The sequence below is a fragment of the Cornus florida genome, unplaced genomic scaffold (assembly GCF_030987335.1).
Source record: "Cornus florida cultivar Cherokee Brave unplaced genomic scaffold, ASM3098733v1 CherokeeBrave_3.0.0_Hap2_Chr01, whole genome shotgun sequence".
In the NCBI taxonomy this organism is placed as follows: Eukaryota; Viridiplantae; Streptophyta; class Magnoliopsida; order Cornales; family Cornaceae; genus Cornus; species Cornus florida.
The window spans coordinates 106,712,683-106,728,713 of NW_026775571.1; the positions used below are offsets into that span (position 1 = coordinate 106,712,683).

Here is a 16,031-nt window from a genome sequence, read left to right on the forward strand (position 1 = left end):
CGAAATTTGTCAGTTACAAATTTTATATTCACGTACAAATATTTTAGAACAGAGAGAGTAATAATTATTGACTCAGCCGAATGTAAAACATCAATTGAAAAGTCGAATCACCCCATTTCTGTTTTAATTCATTGGATTTTTTGCTTGTTGATTCTAGTTTGAAATGCCAAACTTACGTAGCTTTTAATTTTTAGAGAGACGATTTTCTATATGTTAGACTGATTGTTTCAAAATGATAAAGACCCTTCCACTTCATCCACTTCGTAAATAACTGTTTACGTGTGTGACTTGTCGTTCCCCTAACCCAATTATTACGTAATTTCATTATCTTTAATAAAAGAGATTCCTTTCCCACAAGTACGTACCAAAATAACCGAAGTCCAGAAATTGGGGTAGCTAGCTAGTACATGTACAAATTTATAGAAAGTTTTTTAAAAATAAAAAATAAAATAAAATAAAATTCGATTATAAAAACTCAGTAAAAGGAAACAGATTTTCATATCACTAATCTTTTATAATTTGCAAAATACTGTTACTTCTTTTTGAGTTTTTGAAAATAATTTTTTGAGACATACTGATAAGTTCAAAAAACTTCCTATTTTATACTTAAAAATGATCTTCTCAAGGTTTTTTTTTTTTTTGAAAAGTTATCTTCTCATGTTGTAATTGGATTCAAGAAGTGATTTGCTTATAAGAGAAAAATTGAGAAAAATAAGAGACGTTTATTTATATGGATGATTCTCCTTCCTTGAGTTTTTTTTTTTCAATTATTTTATCAAAAATTATTTAGTCTTATTCTTATTTGTTTTATTTAGTTTCATTATTCAAAATTCGAAAATTGTTTTTAAAATTATTTTTCCATAAATTTTGATTTTGACTTAAAATTCACTAAATCTCATATTGAATGTGTGGTTGAACCATACTTATTCAATATAATTTTTAGTTTAGTTTATAAAAAAATTTCTTTATTTTTTCACCAAGTGTAGAAGAAGTAACAACAAATAATTTCAGAAATATACATCGACTAAACTAGCCCTTAGATGTGTTCTTATATGACTTCAAGTGTGTATATATATAGAGGTAGACAATGCTGGGCTAGCTACCCCTCATTTATTTTGTTCTCCATAAGCTCTCTCTCTCTCTCTCTCTCTATATATATATATATAATCGATCTGTGCATGAATTAATAGGCCGGAGTTGGAGCAGCAAAAGATCAATGGCGTCTCTGCAAATAGTCCAGCTGCAGGTACATTATCTAATATCCAACACCATTTACTCATTAGTAGTAGTACTGACTTTCCTACTACTAGTAAAGGAAACAAGATCAGCAGCCTCTATATCTATGGTGAAGTCCAAGCAGTGCCAAGAGAAATGCAGGAACGTGAGCGTGCCATATCCATTTGGCATAGGGAAAGGATGTTACCGGGACGAGAGGTTTGAAGTCAGATGCAATGAGTCATCATCACATCCCGCGACTCTCCCCTATTTGGGAGATGTCGAACTGTTCCATATCGGTAGAAAGCATGTGCGTGTGAATGCTATGGTTCTTGTTAATTGTCACAACAACAAGAAGTGCTCAGCTCGAAATTGTTACAATTTTGGTGAAGCTTTGAATTATAGTAAGCTGGGGCAGCCATTCCGTGTCTCGCACCACTACAATAAGTTGGTAGCCATCGGATGTGACATCTTTGCTTATATCACTGATATAAACAATACGGCTTACATAGCTGGGTGCACATCCCTTTGCTATAACACGACCCTGGTTATTAATCCTTCTTGGACAAATAATATTGGTCTGTCTTCTTGCTCCGGCATTGGTTGCTGCCAGACTAACGGTCTTCCAGACGAGTTCTTGTCTTATGATTTGCTCATCCGGAACATGAATAGCAGCGATCAGTTCTTGGCCTCCAAGCCATGCAGCATTGCTTTCATTGCCGAAAAGAACTTTTCAGATTTCAACAAATTCAACACCTCTAGTATTCCGGATGAAGATTTCTTGTCTCGTGTCCCAGTCCCACTGTTGCTTGATTGGGCAATTGGGGACAACATCTCTGATTGCCGTGAAGCTAGCAGAAGAAAAGACTATTCATGTGGCCGTAACAGTTACTGTACAAAACGTAACGATGATGTCATTGGATATGAATGTAGCTGCTCTCAAGGTTATCAAGGAAACCCTTACCTCGAAAATGGATGCCAAGGTATGTATAAAACAGTTTGGTTTTGTTTTTGACAGGTTTGGGGAGAACTGAATAAGTCACTTGGATTTAGAATTAAAGAAAATTTAATTCAAGTTTTTTTTTTTATTAATTCTGAATTCGGTACTCCTAGTCTCCTACCATATCATTTCTTTGTTCTCGTTGCCTGTATATATATGCTTAATTCTTGCATCAACAATACTGCAAGTACATAAATGCTAGATAAACGATCTTATCTTCTAATTATTTGTACATGCTGGATATCTATTTTTAGGTATAACCACATATACATGAACATTTAGAGTACTATTTATCATTTTATAGACTCAAATGACAATGTTTCCAAAAAATAAATTTGACCAAGATGTTAATGTGAATATGAAAGATGTATTATCCAAACTACTCTTACTATTTTCACGTATCATTTTTGTGCATGTAAATACTATTTTTATGCACAGAGGTAACACTCTTATATACATAATTATCATTTTTGTACGAACCATGTCATCAAATTCAAATCCCAAGCACTAACTCAACACTTTCAAATATAACATTATATATTTTTCTCGATGTTTCCGCCTTCTACACGAATTAATTGACTTTGTCAAAATTATGATGGACCCTTTTTAAGGTTTGGCAAATAAATGTCTGTCCATGCGGGAAAAATATTTATATTGATTGCCCTTATTTGAATGAGATTATACCATTAACCCTTTCATAAATTTACCTCATCTAATATTAGAAGTCGCCATCACCCATCTTCTCTCTTCCCGGTGAAGGCCACCACCAACTCCTCCTCTCCCCCCTTTGGATGTCACAATTCGGCAGGACTATGATTGTTAAATATTTTAAATTTAATTAGACAGTATTTCTTGGCCACCAAGGTCAAAATTTCTGGCTCCACCCTCTCCACAAGCCACCACCATCTCATAATGTTTTTTCCTTAACAACCTAGTTAGACAGACCAACATCGATAAGGAACTAGTCCTACTTTGAAACCATTGTGATGACTGATGAACTGGGCTCATACCCCCTTATAAATCCAGAACCCATTCAACCCCTAAACTAAGTGTTTCTGTCTTCAACCCCCCTTAGTTTCTACTTTTACTTTACAAAAAATAAATAAAAGTACCGTTCTTGAGAACTCTCCAATTTTAAACTTTAGAGTAGAGGTGACAAACTTCGACATGACTTGATAATACGACACGAACACGATACGAGTTAAAAAGGTTTAAGTTTGACATAAACGGATTTGGGTTATAAAAGAGTCTACACGATTAACCCGTTTACTTAACCGTGTCAGATTATGGTTGAGTGGTTCAGCCCGTGTAACTCCTTTGTGACTTATTTAACTCTACATGTTATAATCGTGAATATGACCTATATAATATGTTATCTGTTTAAACCCAATTATTATGAATAGTTAAGTCATTTTAACATAAACCTTGTCTATGCCTTATGATTTTTTTATTTTTTATTTTTTGAATATTTGGTTTAATTATGACAATTTTTTTCTATTATTTAGTATTTGATTAAATATTAAATGTCTCGTTTTGATAAACAAGTCATTAAACGGGTTAATATGTTTACATGTTTAATAAACGGGTTGGGTTAGTGTTGAAGGTTCTTCACATGATTATTAAATGGGTTGAATTTGACTTTACCTATTTAGTATAATACCCTTACATCGTCACGATATAATTATGACTCATGAACACAAATTGCCTCCCTAGTTTAAAGGTGCCATATTTGATAGTGATGAATATCACAAGTAGAATCGGAATAATCATTGAAAACACTTCTGTTATATCATTTACTCTTTAATATTCAAATTTGAATAACTTATATCTCATATGCAATTTATTTTTCTTGTCTTCTCAAAAGATATTGATGAGTGCGAGGATCCGAGTATCGAAATTTGCCCAAAGGGTGCCATTTGCGTCAATACAGTAGGTAGCTACTCGTGCAAGTGCAAACCTGGTTACCGCAGCATTCGCGGAGATGGAATTGAATGCATACCCAAAAAAATGTTAGCAGGACATGTTGCTATAGGTAAAATCCTTCCCCTTTTCCCTTTTTCTCTCCTCTTCGTGAAATTGTGCTTAATTTTTTAGCACATGCAGGCATTGGTTCTACAATTGGTGTACTAGTCTTGATCGTTATTGGCTTATGGTTGTACCGTAAACTTGAGAAAAAACAAAAACAGAAAATGAAGCGCAAGTTCTTTAGGAGGAACGGAGGTTTGTTATTGCAACAACAGATCTCTTCGAGTAACAGAAGTGCGATGAAAACAAAACTTTTCATAGTAGAAGAGTTGGAGAAGGCAACGGACAATTTTAATGAAAGTCGATTTCTTGGCAAAGGAGGACTTGGTACAGTTTATAAAGGGATGTTAACAGATGGAAGTATAGTGGCCGTTAAGAAATCTAACATTATTGATGAAACTCAAGTTGGTCAATTCATTAATGAAGTCATTATCCTCTCTCACATAAATCACAGGAACATTGTGAAATTGTTAGGTTGTTGTTTAGAGATTGAAGTTCCAATGTTAGTGTATGAATATGTCTCAAACGGCACCCTCTCCGACCATCTTCATGATGAGGGTTATGGTTCTATGTCTTGGAATAATCGCTTGAGAGTTGCAGGGGAAATTGCAGGAGCACTTGCCTATTTGCACTCATATGCTTCTACAACTATCTTTCACAGAGATATAAAGTCTAGCAACATACTATTGGATGAAAATTATAGGGCTGTAGTGTCCGACTTTGGACTTTCAAGGTCAGTACCCCTTAACAAGACTCACTTAACAACATTGGTGGGGGGTACATTTGGTTACTTGGATCCTGAGTATTTTCGATCAGGACAACTAACTGATAAAAGTGATGTTTATGCCTTTGGCGTCATTCTTGCTGAACTACTAACTGGAAGAAAAGCTGTCTCTTCTGATAGATCTGATGAAGGTCTTGTACTTAACTTTCGATCATCAATGAAACAGAATCGACTGTTTGAAACTCTAGAGACAATAGTTGTGAATGACGGTAGGGAAGATGAGATTCAAGTCGTTGCTACTCTTGCTAAAAAATGCATAAAACTAAATGCAAGGAAAAGGCCAAATATGAAAGAAGTAGCAGCAGAACTGGATCGCTTGATAAGGATACAAGAGCAACCATTGGTCAAGCACAATAGCGTGGATAGCTATTGCTCGCTAAGTGAAAATTCTTATTCTTACAGAGCTGATGCAGTTGTAGAAGAAGGTTAACAATATGTAATGTTTCCATTATCATAGTGCAATTCCACTTGATGTAATGAAGTTTCTCTCTCTCTCTCCATAAATTAGTAATTTAAAGACGTTTGTTGAATTTACTTTTCATTTTTGTTTGTTTGTATATCTACAACATCTCATGCTACTACTACCTTTGTTCTGTGTACAATTCTCAAGTCTTTTATGGCTTTATTACAAAACATTTTAGATTTCAAGCTGCTAAATTTGTGACTACTCAATTGAGTAGTTTGGTTCTTTCAACTCACCATTAATCCAATTCTAACCGTTAACGTCCTGACTTAGGTGGCATGATGCAAAAATTGAATAGTCCAGGAGAGTTTTAGGTCAAATCTTTTGTTAGGGAAGGGGATTTTGTAAGAAAATTTAATACTTCAATGGTTTTTATGCAATTTGTCCGAGGGAAAATAATCTTTCATAACTAAGCTATTTCAAAGTAATTAATTTTTTTTTTTCATTTAAGGCTAGCTAGCTAGGAATCCGGGTTAATTAGAAGACACTGAGAAGAAAAGCATAAAAATATAATTATTTTGACAAACAAAAATATAACAATTGAGTCAATTATAGTCACATATAAAAGAATGAAAAGTTGAAACAAATGAACTCAAGAAACTATAGGCACACTACACACAGAATTTGGGTGGAGATTCTGTTCATTCCTTATTCCAATACTTCTTGTCTAGAATTTGGACTGCATGTAAGTGATAACATTCTTATCCAACTGGAAAGCCTTGACGAGGATGTCACTAGAAATATCTGGTTTAGACCCAAACACTGCATTTGCAATAGTGATAACACCTGGGTTTTGGCTGCTCAGAGCTGCAATGGCAACAGCATTACTATGTCCCACATTTCTCTGGAAGTGGATGAGACCAACTGGGAAAACAAACACATCACCCTTTTGTAGCACTCTGGTGAATTGTTGATTGTCGGGGTTAGATGTGACAAACCCAACTTCAATGCTACCTTCCAAGACTGTCAAGATCTCGGTGGCACGAGGATGTGTGTGGGGAGGGTTGATGCCCCCCATTGCATAGTCAATACGGACAATTGAGATGCCAAGAGTGTTGAGTCCTGGTATTTGTGTGGCAGTTACTGTTGAAAAATTATATATCATATACTATAGTATAATTTATTTAAATATTATTTGTAAATATAATATTTATTATAATAATCTATATATATATTTATATAGTTTAATATCAAGAAAATAAAACTATAAAAGAACCTGATAAAGTCGAGGTTAGAATTTAATTCTATAGCCTTAAGACAAATACGCCCCGCTATGGTGCTAACGGACTCTTCGGCGTCTATCTCTCAGGATACAACGACTTTTCTTCCTTTGGTAGTAGCACTTCAAACCATTGGAATAGGCGAACCGACTCGGTGTAGTATTCTCTGTTGAACTTAGACTCGGAGACCAGGATTGAACCCTAACTCGGATACCAAGATTGAACCGAAACTTGGAAACCAAGATTGAACCGAAACTTGGAAACCAAGGTTCGAACCCAATCCAAACCAGTTTAGGTTGAACCCAAACCAGTGGCTGAACCGAACAAAGAAGAATTAGAAGAAGACATTCAAAAGAAGAGAAGAAGATTTCTGAACTTGGTGTAAATTGAAATGAACCCAATGATGGGTATTTATAGGCTTGTTGGTGCCTATTCTGAATGGGTGCACCCATAATCCGAATGGGTGCAACCATTGTTGACCAATCAGAATTAAAAAACTGTTGGTGGTTTTTTAATTTGTAAAGGGTGCAACTCTTGGTTCAAAATTAAAACTGAATCCTTTAAATTCTGATCCAGCCCAGCCCAGCCCTTTAATTTCGTCCAGTCCAGCAAGCAAATAATCCAACTAGGCCATTAATTCAGCCCAGTAAACAGGCCCATTTTGATAAGTCCAGCATCAAAATAAAATTACAAACACACAGGCCCATTCCAACTTTGGGTAAAAAGTTAAACCCATTTCACAATCAAGCCCCGCCCCGCCCTAGCCCGGACCGGACCGGGTGGGCGGGCGGCGCGCGCGTGTGGTAGTTGGTTCGGATCCAGGCTAGCCTAGGTCCTCCCCCTCTTAAAAACTTGGGTGCCCTTGGGCCCAAACCCAAATCCCATACTAGACATATATATACTCAAGGTTGCTTTGCTACTTTTTCGATGTGGGACAAGCATTTCCCACTTTATTCACACCCATTTAGGCTTTATAAATCACTTACTTTGGAGCCAATTTCTCATTCACCCGGAAACGGGTTTGAGAAAATAAATATACCATGTTCATCTCCTCGCAGAGAGGAACGCGCTCATCAATAGATTCGCAAAAAATTCTTAGCGGAATCTTTTTAAAAATCCTTCCAAAGTTTGCGTTTTCTAATGCCGTTTCCAACAATCCCCCACATGAATGAAAATTTGCGCAGATTACAAAAGGAGAAGATACAGACACTATAGAGAGTACTATTGGAAAGTTACTGCATCGGGATAGGTAGCTTTTGGCCTTGAACATTCCCTAGTGTATTACTACCGGATTTACTAGCTAACCAGTGAACATTATGTCTTGAACTGTTCAGCCGTTGATGTAAACCAAGACAATAGCAAATACACAATTCCTTCCCACACAAAGTCGGTTCTCACGGTTGTGTTCATATGGCCCTGAACAACGCCTAGTATTTCATGAGCGCTCCAGAAAACTTAGCCTTAGAAGTTCTCATAGAAGCGGCCCCACTTCACACTCATATAGGTGACTTCTTATTAAGAGTATCCTACCATACCCCACTTGAATTTTCAAGGTATAAGAGTCATTAAAAGCATAGCTTATCCTACTCATCGCTGTAGGTAACACTGTCTCATCATAGAAATGGGTAGAAGATTGAATCTTCCCAGTGCTTCTGGTGAGCCATTCAGTATTTCTGTTGTCCCTTTGAACCTAGATCTTGGGATCTCCAGTCAACTAGGTTGGGTTTCCATTAAGATGACTCGTTAGCTTTCGGCTTTAATCCCATTCCCCTCGATGAACTATATACTTGCTCTCTTGTCAAACCTTTTGTAAACGGATCCGTTAAATTATCTTTTGACCTGATATAATCTATTGAGATTATCCCACTTGAGAGCAATTGTCTAACGGTATTATGTCGTCGACGTATATGTCGAGACTTACCGTTGTACATATTACTTTGTGCCCTTCCAATTGCTGATTGACTATCACAATGTATACATATAGCGGGCACCGGTTTAGGCCAATTTGGAATATCTTCTAAGAAATTACGAAGCCACTCAGCTTCTTCACCTGCTTTATCCAAAGCAATAAATTCAGATTCCATAGTGGATCTGGCAATACAAGTTTGTTTTGAAGATTTCCAAGATATGGCACCTCCTCCAATAGTAAAGACATAGCCACTTGTGGATTTAGAATCCTTTGTATCTGATATCCAATTAGCATCACTGTATCCTTCAAGTACTGCTGGATATCTAGAATAATGTAATCCATAACTTATAGTATATTTAAATACCTTAGAACCCTAATTATTGCAGTCCAATGGTTCTTTCCTGGATTACTAGTATATCTACTTAATTTATTAACTGAGTATACTATGTCTGGGCGTGTACAATTCGTCAAATACATTAAGCTTCTTATAATGCGAGAATACTCAAGTTGTGATATACTAGGACCAGTATTTTTCGATAAATGAAGATTTACATCAACAGGAGTCTTTACAAGACTACTATCCCCTTTATTAAACTTTTCTAATATTTTCTCAATATAGTGAGATTGAGATAATACTAGACCATCTGATGTTCTAGAAATCTTAATTCCTAGTATGACATCAGCTATGCCTAAATCTTTCATATCAAAATTTTTGGTCAACATCTTTTTAGTAGTTTTGATTATAACATCATTACTACCCATTATTAGCATATCATCCACATATAGGCACACAATGACATATACATTTTGAGTGTTTTTCACATACACACATTTATCACACTCATTAATTTTAAAACCATTTGACAACATCACTTTGTCAAATTTTTCATGCCATTGTTTAGGTGCTTGTTTTAATCCATATAAGGATTTTACAAGTTTGCACACCTTCTTTTCTTTCCCTGGAACTATAAACCCTTCAGGTTGTTCCATATAGATTTCTTCCTCTAATTCACCATTTAAGAAGGCAGTCTTAACATCCATTTGATGTATTTCTAAGTTTTGCAGTGCTGCAATAGCTAGTAACAATCTAATGGATGTTATTCTTGTGACTGGTGAATATGTATCAAAATAATCCAGGCCTTCTTTTTGCCTATATCCCTTAGCAACAAGTCGGGCTTTATATTTTTCAATTGAACCATCAGGTTTCATCTTCCTCTTGAAAATTCACTTATACCCTAAAGTTTTAGTACCAGGAGGAAGATCCACCAGCTCCCAAGTATGATTTTGCATGATGGATTCAATTTCACTATTTATGGCTTCTTTCCATAAATTAGTTTCAGGAGAAGACATAGCTTCCTTGTAGCTTTGTGGCTCATTCTCCACTATATTTGTCAGAAAGTCAGGACCGAATGACTTAGACGTTCTAGCTCTTTTGCTACGTCTAGGTTCTTCCTCATTTTTATCATTTATAGACTCTTGGTCTATATTCTCTTGTATATTGCTATTAGCAGTATCATAATTTCTTTTAAGAGGATTTTTGCATGGAAATATATCCTCAAAGAAATAAGCATTCCTTGACTCAATAATTGTATTGACATGGATATCAGGAATGTCTGATTTATGCACAAGAAAACGATATGCACTACTATTCTGTGCATAGCCTATGAAAATACCATCAAAGGTTTTTGGTCCTATCTTAACTTTCTTAGGAGTAGGAACCGCAACCTTAGCTAAACACCCCCACACTTTTAAGAATTTATAGGAAGGTTTTTGACCTTTCCATAATTCATAAGGTGTCACATTTGATTTCTTTTGAGGTACCTTGTTGAGAACATAATTAGCAGAGAGCAAAGCTTCCCCCCACAAATTCTGGGTTAAACCAGAACTTATCAACATAGCATTCATCATTTCTTTTAAGGTACGGTTTTTGCGTTCAGCAACACCGTTTTGTTGAGGTGAATAAGGAGCGGTAGTTTGGTGAATAATACCATGTTCTGAACAAATGTCAGCGAATGGTATTTCGTATTCACCACCTCTATCACTTCTAAACATCTTTATCTTTTTTCCAAGTTGATTCTCAACCTCATTCTTGTAATGTTTAAACATTTCCAAGGCTTCATCTTTACTTCTTAACAAGTATACATAACAATATCTTGTGCAGTCATCAATAAAAGTAACGAAATACTTTTTCCCACCTCTAGTTGGCACAGATTTAAAGTCACAGATATCACTGTGAATTAATGCTAGAGGTTCAGTACTTCGCTCTATGGAGTGAAATGAGGTTCTAGTCAATTTTACTTCTACACATGTTTGGCATTTTTTATTTAAATCAATATTAAATTTAGGTATAGATTCCATGTTAATCAATCTACGAATAGTATCATAATTAACATGTCCTAACCTACCATGCCATACATCAGATGAGTCAATAATATAAGCAGAAGAAGCACTAGCTTTATTATTATCATTAATAGCTTTGGGTATAACAGTCATTACATTGAACTTAAATAATCCATTACTTAGATACCCTTTGCCCACATACACCCTATTCTTAGTCAGCACAAACTTATCAGATATAAAGACCAGCTTGAACCTATTCTTGCTTAGTAGTGACCCAGAGACCAAGTTCTTCCTGATGTCTGGTACATGCAGCACATTATTAAGAGTGAGCTCTTTCCCTGAGGTCATTAGTAACTTGATCTTTCATTGTCCTTCAACCTTTGCAGTAGAAGAATTCCCCATGTAAAGTTGTTCTTCATTATTTATAGTTTCATAGGTAGTGAACATCCTCTTTTCAGAGCAAACATGACGAGTAGCTCCTGTGTCCACCCACCATTCTCTGTTGTTGCTTACCAGGTTGATTTCAGAAACCTTAGCTGAAAGATTTAACTCTGATACATCAGCTGTCAACTTATCTTCTTCAGCTATGTGCACCTCAGTGGTCTTCTTCTTGGGGTTATGATGTGTTTTGCGGCTACGACAATCTTTAGCTCGGTGTCCTAGCTTGCCGCATATGAAACACTTCCCAGTGAACTTCTTATAGTTTCCTTGGCTAGGACCTTCTCCAGAGTGCTTCCTCTTCTTATTTTTCTGTCCTGCTTCCACTACATTTGCCTTTGACACTATTGAAGAATTTCCGGCTCTCTTTTCAAATGTACGGTTATCTTCTTCAATTCTCAGCCTAACAATTAAGTCTTCGAGCCCTATTTCCTTGCGCTTATGCTTCAAGTAATTTTTGAAATCTTTCCAAGTAGGTGGCAGCTTTTCAATGATTGAAGCTACTTGAAAGGATTCACTCAATGTCATCTTCTCAGCATGTATCTCATGTAGGATCAGCTGGAGCTCCTGCACTTGGCTCACGACTGTCTTGGAGTCTATCATTTTGAAGTCCAGAAATCGTCCAACCACGAATTTCTTCAATCCAGCATCCTCTGTTTTATACTTTTTGTCTAACGACTCCCAAAGCTCTTTAGCAGTATTTATTGGACTGTACACATTATATAAGGTGTTGTCCAATCCATTAAGGATGTAGTTCTTGCATAGGAAGTCTCCATGCTTCCATGTATCAACAGCTCCAAGTTTGGTAATGTCTGTATCACCCTCATCTAACACTGGAGCAGTCTTAGTCAGATACTTGCTTAGATTCAGAGTTGTAAGGTAGAACATCATTTTCTGTTGCCACCTTTTAAACTCTGTCCCGTTGAATTTTTCGGGCTTCTCCCCATGACTGACGGGAACATTAGGCACGGTAATACTCGTACTTGCCATTTGTCTGTTATATATTGATATACAGATCACGAGTCAAATTATAATTAATTATAACAAGAATAATAATTAAATAATTATTACTATAGTATAAAGGTATCTGTCTTAAGATTGTTGATAAAATTATATATCATATACTATAGTATAATTTATTTAAATATTATTTGTAAATATAATATTTATTATAATAATCTATATATATATTTATATAGTTTAATATCAAGAAAATAAAACTATAAAAGAACCTGATAAAGTCGAGGCTAGAATTTAATTCTATAGCCTTAAGACAGATACGCCCCGCTACGGTGCTAACAGACTCTTCGGCGTCTATCTCCCAGGATACAACGACTTTTCTTCCTTTGGTAGTAGCACTTCAAACCAATGGAATAGGCGAACCGACTCGGTGTAGTACTCTCTGTTGAACTTAGACTCGGAGACCAGGATTGAACCCTAACCCGGAGACCAAGATTGAACCGAAACTTGGAAACCAAGGTTCGAACCCAATCCAAACCAGTTTAGGTTGAACCGAACAAAGAAGAAGACATTCAGAACTTGGTGTAAATTGAAATGAACCCAATGATGGGTATTTTAAAAAACTGTTGGTGGTTTTTTAATTTGTAAAGGGTGCAACTCTCGTCAGCCCAGTAAACAGGCCCATTTCACAATCAAGCCCAGCCCTAGCCCGGACCGGGCGGGCGGCGTGCGCGTGGTAGTTGGTTCGGATCCAGGCTAGCCTAGGTCCTCCCCCTCTTAAAAACTTGGGTGCCCTTGGGCCCAAACCCAAATCCCATACTAGACATATATATACTCAAGGTTGCTTTGCTACTTTTTCGATGTGGGACAAGCATTTCCCACTTTATTCACACCCATTTAGGCTTTATAAATCACTTACTTTGGAGCCAATTTCTCATTCACCCGGAAACGGATTTGAGAAAATAAATATACCACGTTCATCTCCTCGTAGAGAGGAACGCGCTCATCAATAGATTCGCAAAAAATTCTTAGCGGAATCTTTTTAAAAATCCTTCCAAAGTTTGCGTTTTCTAATGCCGTTTCCAACAGTTACTGGGGTGACCTTTGATCGGACTGGATTCGATGTGTTGCCTGCAATGTGAAGTCCACTGAAGAAGAAATCACTGGCTTGAGCCAGTTTTGGGTCCTTGCATGGCATACCATTCACTAGCACTGTCATGATGAACATAATTATGTAAGTAACATTATATATATCAAGTACTTTACAAGTTCAAAATTAAAATGACCCATTAGACCAGTAATATAACCTCTCCACCCTCAAAGAGTAGGATTTTATAGTGAATACAGAGACTAGACTGAAGAGCATTATTATCATACCTGTGCTGTTTTTGTCTCCAACGCAGAAATCTTGAAGGGGACTAAGGTCAGCCAGAGCAACAGAAAAGGTTATAGCCAAGAGTCCTAACAAAAGAAAAGAGGCGGCCATTTGGAAAAATGTGTTTTTGAGTTATATATATAGTACCACAATCTAGAGGGAGAGATTAGAAAGCCTGAATAGGAATCACACAATGAAGAGTTGAGTTCTGAAAGCACCATATGGGGCTGCTTTTATAGAGACGATGAGGGAGAAGCTAGTCAGCTCAGCCCTCCAATGCAATGAAAATGTTGATCTAGTCTTCATTATTCATAACGAAGAAGCACGTGGAAACGGTAAAAGTACAAATTCTTCAATGAAAATGTGCATATCCATGTAACACCAAGTGTTTCTTAGCCGGCAATGACAAGGTGTGAATAGGAACAAATGCAGGCTCAAATTGAATCTATGAATGCAATAAAATAAAATAAAATAAAATTGTAATAATTTTTGTTTTGGTGCATTTTTAATGTACATTTTTACAACCATATATGAGAAAAAGAAACAGAGAGAAGAGTGCTCAAGTTAAATATGACATTCTTCTACTTCTCTCTTTAAATCATAACAAATAATTTATATAAGTGTGTATTAATATGTTGTAGAAAGAATTACAACCTAAGTCGCACAAAGTGAGAGAGGGAGCGAGAGGTGAAGGAGTGCGAGAGCAGGACATAAAGTAGAGTAGAAAAAAAAATGCCTGCGGAGCATAAGAATGAAAGCGTGCGCACATTGTGAGAGTAACACCTGTTTAGAACAATTATAACTAGATTATATACCTATATATATATATTTTTGAATTTTTAAAAACAACACTAAAGACTTTGAATGGATCACAAGTAACTTTTTCATATACAAATTTACCATTAACAACTATTTTGAGAAAAAAATTAGAGCTCCTTTGCTCCTGACTGTAAGATTGTTTTAGTGTCACAGTTTCAAAACGTAAACAGCTACAAATTATACAATGTAAGCCACACATTATACAATATAAGACGAAGTACATTTCACCCTTTTTAATTGAAGGTAACTTAGTACAGAGCTCGCCCTTTTAAGTTTTATCTATATCTTTTACTGATCTCTTAATGAAACTAGAGCAAGTCCCAGATCCGATCTAAAAGCATATTGACAGCTTGTGTGGCCATTAGTCCCCATCGAGACAGAGCAGTGTCCTCTACCAACAAAAGTTGGTACGAGACTCATCCCAATCATTACGCCGAGAAAAGATCATTCAACGTAGGAGCCACTTTAGTTGCATAAATTTGGAAGTTATGCTAACGCCAAATGCATCAAGCAGGAATCTCAATATTTTTTTTGGTAAGAAAAAAATAATAATAAATAAATAATAATAATAATCTGTGCTAATTGATACTAACTTCAGGACTTTGTTAATCGTTTCAAAGTACATTATAAAGACGTTGAATTTGGTAAACTTCTGTCAATAATAATGTGTGCAGATGGGTAATGTGCCAAGTGTGGAGCTTGATTCATACGGTACACCAAGGTTTAACTCCGTGAATTTTTTGAATGGTATTTTGATAATTTTCACACTTGTTATGTTACTCTAGTACGAGAGTATTTTATTCATTTTAAATCTTTGTATCTGTTGTTTTTTTTATCATCATAATAAAATCCCTACACCTTTGGACGTAACACTAGATTTTGAATGAACCAAGTAAAATCTGTGTATTTTTATTGTGTGTGTTTGACCTCTTTTATTATCTGTTTAATTTTGCAATATGTGCATCATGACAGTCAAAATCTCAGTGGCACGAAGATGTGTGGGGGGAGGGTTGATGCCCCAGAGTGCATGGTCAGGTCAATACGGACAATTTTTAGATGCCCAAGAGTTTTAAGTCCTGGTATTTGTATGGCATGAGCTATTGGGTTACCTTTGAATCTTTGATCCGAGTGGGCTTGTTGTGTTGCTGCTATGTGAAGTCCATTGGAGAAGAAATCATTGGCTTGAGCCAGTTTTGAGTCATTGCATGCCAGACCATTCACTAGCACTGCCATGATGAACATAATTATATTAGGAACATTAAGTACTTTGCCAGTAAATTTAAGATTTTATAGTAAATACATAGCGTAGTGTGACTCCCGCCCATTTGCAGGAAGATTACCATGCTGTCGACACACTAGCACCGAATAGGACTACATGACATGAATAAAGTTGATTTCTAAAGTCTTCCACATTTGTGGAGTATTGTATGAAAGATTCTAAAATATATAAAGAGTTTGCAGCATGTAGAGAATATTCTAGTAG

General features: G+C 36.1%; 2 protein-coding genes across 2 annotated transcripts; one reads left to right on the top strand and one right to left on the bottom strand.

Annotated features, from left to right (window-relative positions):
- The first annotated feature begins 1,039 nt into the window (after positions 1-1,039).
- On the top strand, positions 1,040-5,583 carry LOC132312304 (wall-associated receptor kinase 5-like). The gene is made up of 3 exons (XM_059810623.1): positions 1,040-2,198; positions 4,080-4,247; positions 4,319-5,583. The coding sequence occupies exons 1-3, from the start codon at positions 1,217-1,219 to the stop codon at positions 5,452-5,454; spliced, it is 2,286 nt and encodes a 761-aa protein (XP_059666606.1). The 5' UTR covers positions 1,040-1,216; the 3' UTR covers positions 5,455-5,583.
- A 571-nt stretch (positions 5,584-6,154) lies between these two features.
- LOC132313516 (putative germin-like protein 2-1) lies at positions 6,155-13,840 on the bottom strand. Its single transcript, XM_059812348.1, has 4 exons — positions 13,732-13,840; positions 13,457-13,566; positions 11,200-11,209; positions 6,155-6,570 (listed from the first exon to the last, which is right to left on the bottom strand). The coding sequence occupies exons 1-4, from the start codon at positions 13,838-13,840 to the stop codon at positions 6,155-6,157; spliced, it is 645 nt and encodes a 214-aa protein (XP_059668331.1).
- Positions 13,841-16,031: the final 2,191 nt, after the last annotated feature.

Coding starts and splice junctions, on each gene's coding strand:
- LOC132312304 (XM_059810623.1), top strand. CDS start 1,217: ATGGCGTCTCTGCAAATAGTCCAGCTGCAGGTACATTATCTAATATCC. Junction 2,199..4,079: donor CCTCGAAAATGGATGCCAAG/GTATGTATAAAA, acceptor TCTTCTCAAAAG/ATATTGATGAGTGCGAGGAT. Junction 4,248..4,318: donor AGCAGGACATGTTGCTATAG/GTAAAATCCTTC, acceptor TAGCACATGCAG/GCATTGGTTCTACAATTGGT.
- LOC132313516 (XM_059812348.1), bottom strand. CDS start 13,840: ATGGCCGCCTCTTTTCTTTTGTTAGGACTCTTGGCTATAACCTTTTCT. Junction 13,567..13,731: donor TGGAGACAAAAACAGCACAG/GTATGATAATAA, acceptor TCATCATGACAG/TGCTAGTGAATGGTATGCCA.